The sequence below is a fragment of the Alligator sinensis genome, unplaced genomic scaffold (assembly GCF_000455745.1).
Source record: "Alligator sinensis unplaced genomic scaffold, ASM45574v1 scaffold738_1, whole genome shotgun sequence".
NCBI classification, from domain to species: domain Eukaryota; kingdom Metazoa; phylum Chordata; order Crocodylia; family Alligatoridae; genus Alligator; species Alligator sinensis.
The window spans coordinates 3,895-7,598 of record NW_005842382.1 but is presented as its reverse complement, the minus strand read 5'-3'; the positions used below and the strand labels follow the sequence as shown (position 1 = coordinate 7,598).

The 3,704-nt window shown below is 36.1% G+C and overlaps 1 protein-coding gene across 1 annotated transcript in view; it reads right to left on the bottom strand.

Moving 5' to 3' along the window:
* The window catches only part of LOC102369842 (sodium channel protein type 1 subunit alpha), a gene marked incomplete at its 5' end in the record, with an annotated part of 86,956 nt that overhangs the window by 79,363 nt on the left and 3,889 nt on the right, over positions 1-3,704 (bottom strand). Inside the window, 2 exons of the mRNA XM_006029487.1 lie at positions 1,690-1,928; positions 3,175-3,307. Coding sequence (XP_006029549.1) covers positions 1,690-1,928; positions 3,175-3,307 — 372 coding nt within the window. The remainder of the gene's footprint in view (positions 1-1,689; positions 1,929-3,174; positions 3,308-3,704) is intronic.

Sequence of the window (3,704 nt, the reverse complement as noted above, 5' to 3'; positions counted from 1 at the left end):
CCCACCCCCCCCCCCCCCCCCCATCATACCCCCCCCATGTAGCCATTCCCACCTTCAAAAACCCCCTTGCACCCACCACCCACCCCCAACTACACCCCACACCCACCCTACGCACAAGTACCTGCATATATTTCTAAGAAGGTTCAGATAGTGTTATATTTAATTTAATTTGTAAAAAAAAAGTAATTAATTAATTTTGCGCATAATTTTTAATTTTTCTGCACATAATTCTCTGGGCTGTAAATTATAAGTTGGGAATTCATCTATTGGAAATAGTTGTGGAGGAAGAGGATTTGGATGTATAACTAAATGATCACAAGTTGACTAATAAATGCCAATGTGATCAGCTGTGAAAAGGCAAATGTGATCATAGGATCTGAAGAAATAGGCTAAAGACAAACATAACAACTGAATCAAAGGATGCTGAAATAAACTATTAAAATGCAACTTCTAAATCTGCATGATATGTTTCATACAAGGTTGAAGATAAGGTAATTTAGCTAACTTCCATTGCTAAAGATTTATGCAGATATAACAATTAGATCAAATCAGCTGATGTGTACTCTGAAACAGTAGCTTTCCCTAGCTTTCACTTCCAAAGTAGCTAAAAAGTACATTTGTCTAACCTAGTATTAATGTCATATAAAAGTCCCTAGTGAGACCTTGTTGGAGTACTGTGTACAAATCTGATCACCTATGTTCAACAAAGATGAAGTGAAATTGCAAAAGGTGCATAAGAGGACTACTAGGATGGAGATCTTATCTTACATGAGGAGATTAGAAAAGCTTGGCTTGTTTAGCCAGGCAAAACAAAAGAAACAAAAGATTTATAGATGATTGTTAGCTATAAATACATCAAAGGAGGAGAAGGGCTTTTCAAGCTAAAGGACACTGTTGGCACAAAAACAAATGGGTATAAACTACCATGAATAAATACAGACTGGAGATCTGAAGAAGGTTCCTATCCATTAGAGCAATCAGGTTCTGGAACAGCTTTCTAGTAGTGTAGGCAAACATCTTAACTTTTTAAAGATAGAGCTTGATAAATTTATGAGGGAGATTATATGACATCATGTTCACTACACATACCCAGGAGCTCTATACTACACACTACACTACAAACTACACTACACATACCCTGTGTTACTATGATAATTTAATCATTTAAGCTTTGGGATAAATTTTCTTAAAGGGGAGATATAAAAGTATCCAATACCAGAACACCACTTCACTGCATCCTCTGCTGTGCTTCTTGGCATGCCACTGTGATAATTTTGAAGAGCTTCAGTAGGGAAGTGCAACAAGGGCCTGTAATGTCTGTCTACAGCTGAAACACTCCAGTTTTGAAACATTTCATGGCCATTATAGTTTGCAACATTTCAAATGTTACCTCTGTCTGCACCCCCAGATATAGTTTTTCTTGTTTAGTCTCTGATTATTCAATAGATTTGAGAAGAAATGTGTTAAATAAAGGATTATTTAATTTATTGATTTTGTCAAAACCTAAAGTTACGCGAGGAAAGGTTGACTATGACATCTCTAAAAAGTGTTAACATACAGATATTTCTAGAGACCAATAAATACATACGTAAGAATATAAAATTACATTGTTTAATTATATAACAGAGTTGTGTAACTTTTGAAACCAAAAAAATAAGCAAATATTACATGACAAATAGATAGACTTACCAGGTTTCCAACAGAAAGCACATGATTGAATTCTGGTGTCATTGGATAGTGTTCCATGGCCATAAATAATGTATTTAAAACAATGCAAATAGTAATAGCCAGATCAACAAATGGGTCCATCACAATTAAATTGACTATACGTTTTACTTTTAACCAATAAGGACTGCAGTCCCAAATCAAGAAAATGTTTGCAAATTTGTACCAGCACGGTGGGCATTTCTGTCGTGATTCTTCAAGCTCTAGGAGGAAAAAATGTGTAAAATAAATATGTGGAATAACTGAATATCATACTATACAGTATCAGTAGCCTTTTCCAAATAAAGTAGACCTATCATTCCATCTTGCCAATCTTGGCTAAACTTTAACAAATCTTATTTTAACAAAGAACACAAATCTTGTACAACTGTTCCATAAGATTCCTTTGTATACTTCCTTTAAGAGATTTATGTAAAGACAGTTTTCTTGACACCTTTCTACCTTTCATCCTCTATACTTGTAACAAGCATTTTAGATAAGTATTTTAATGTGGAAATTTCCCCCCTCACTGTTCTTCTAGTTTTTAAAGGGTTTTGATTTTCAATTAATTATGTTGAAATACAGTAAAATCCCAGTTATCTGGGATTTTACTAACCCGCACACTCTACTAACTGGAATTTCCATCTGGGTGGCCAGATGCAGAGGGAGGAGGTGGGGGGCGGGAAAGCTTGCACACAGCGGCCACCACCATCACCCACTACCCTGCACTGCTGCTGCGCAGCATGTGGCCACCACCACACACCCCTCCCCTGCTCTGCATGTGGCCACTCCCCCCATTCTATGTTATCTGAAAACCCCTGCTGGGTTATTTCAGATAACTGGAATTTTTACAGAACTGGCAATCTCCTTACCCCAAGGATGCCAGATAACAGGGATTTTAATGTATTAGTTGTCAAAGAAATTTTCAATCTTTCTTAAAAAAAAAAAAATTACAAGAACTTTAGCTAGCACAGAACCTTTAGCTATATCTCTGGACAATGGTATTAAAGGCATAACCATATACATGCATACAAAAATAATATTAAGCCCCTAATACAAGTTGATTTAAAAGCACCATGGAATCTGATCCCTGATCACAAAAATGTGCCTCCTGCCAGGCCATATGCACATGGCAGGGGTGCAATTTGGAATTGGATCCCTGATTCCACATCATGCCTTTCTACTTATCTCTGCAGGAGGAGCCTAGGGTATTGATCCTGGGCTCCCCCCTCACCAACATTTTGAGAGCTGGGTGCCCGCAGCCCAGCATGCCCTCTGCTTAGGAAGCACATGAGATGAAGTAGTCACAAAACAATTAAATATAAATTTTTCATTAAGAAATGTGACACAATCATGTCCATTGGCATTAGCTATTAATCTGTTTTAAAATATTTACGTTTTAGAAGAACATAAATTTATAAACATCTAATATCAGAATATATTATATTTTAAATTAAACACAGAACACACCTTCCATAGTGTTTGTAAGTATGCTAGCTATACTCATGGCTCTTTCTCTTAAAGCTGGATCTTCCAGAAAATCCATAGAAACATTAAAAGAATTTGATCTTCTCTTTTTCATTTCTGTTTCTGTAGTAGTGCCCTGCAAATAAATTAACAGTAGATAAGATCAGCACCTTTAATAATGAGAAACTGTAGACCCTACAATGAATTGCACTACATTTGAATACATGCTTCGTGCAATTTCATTTTATTTAACTTGTCCTGACAGACTTTTCTTATTTATTAATAACCTTGCATTTAAAAAATATATTAGAGAACACTTCTTTTAAAATCCTTGTCTTTCACCATGATCTGTTACTAGTTATCCTTAGTTCACTACATTAAGTGTTTGTTTAATAAAAATGAAATAAGTATTCAACAATTTAAGAGTATATACAGACATCCAGGGGAGGTTAGGGGGAGGTAAGATTGAGTTAAAAATGGCCACTTGACCTAAGGTAAATTGGGATGGGGGAGCAGTGGGGGAGTTGGAGGGA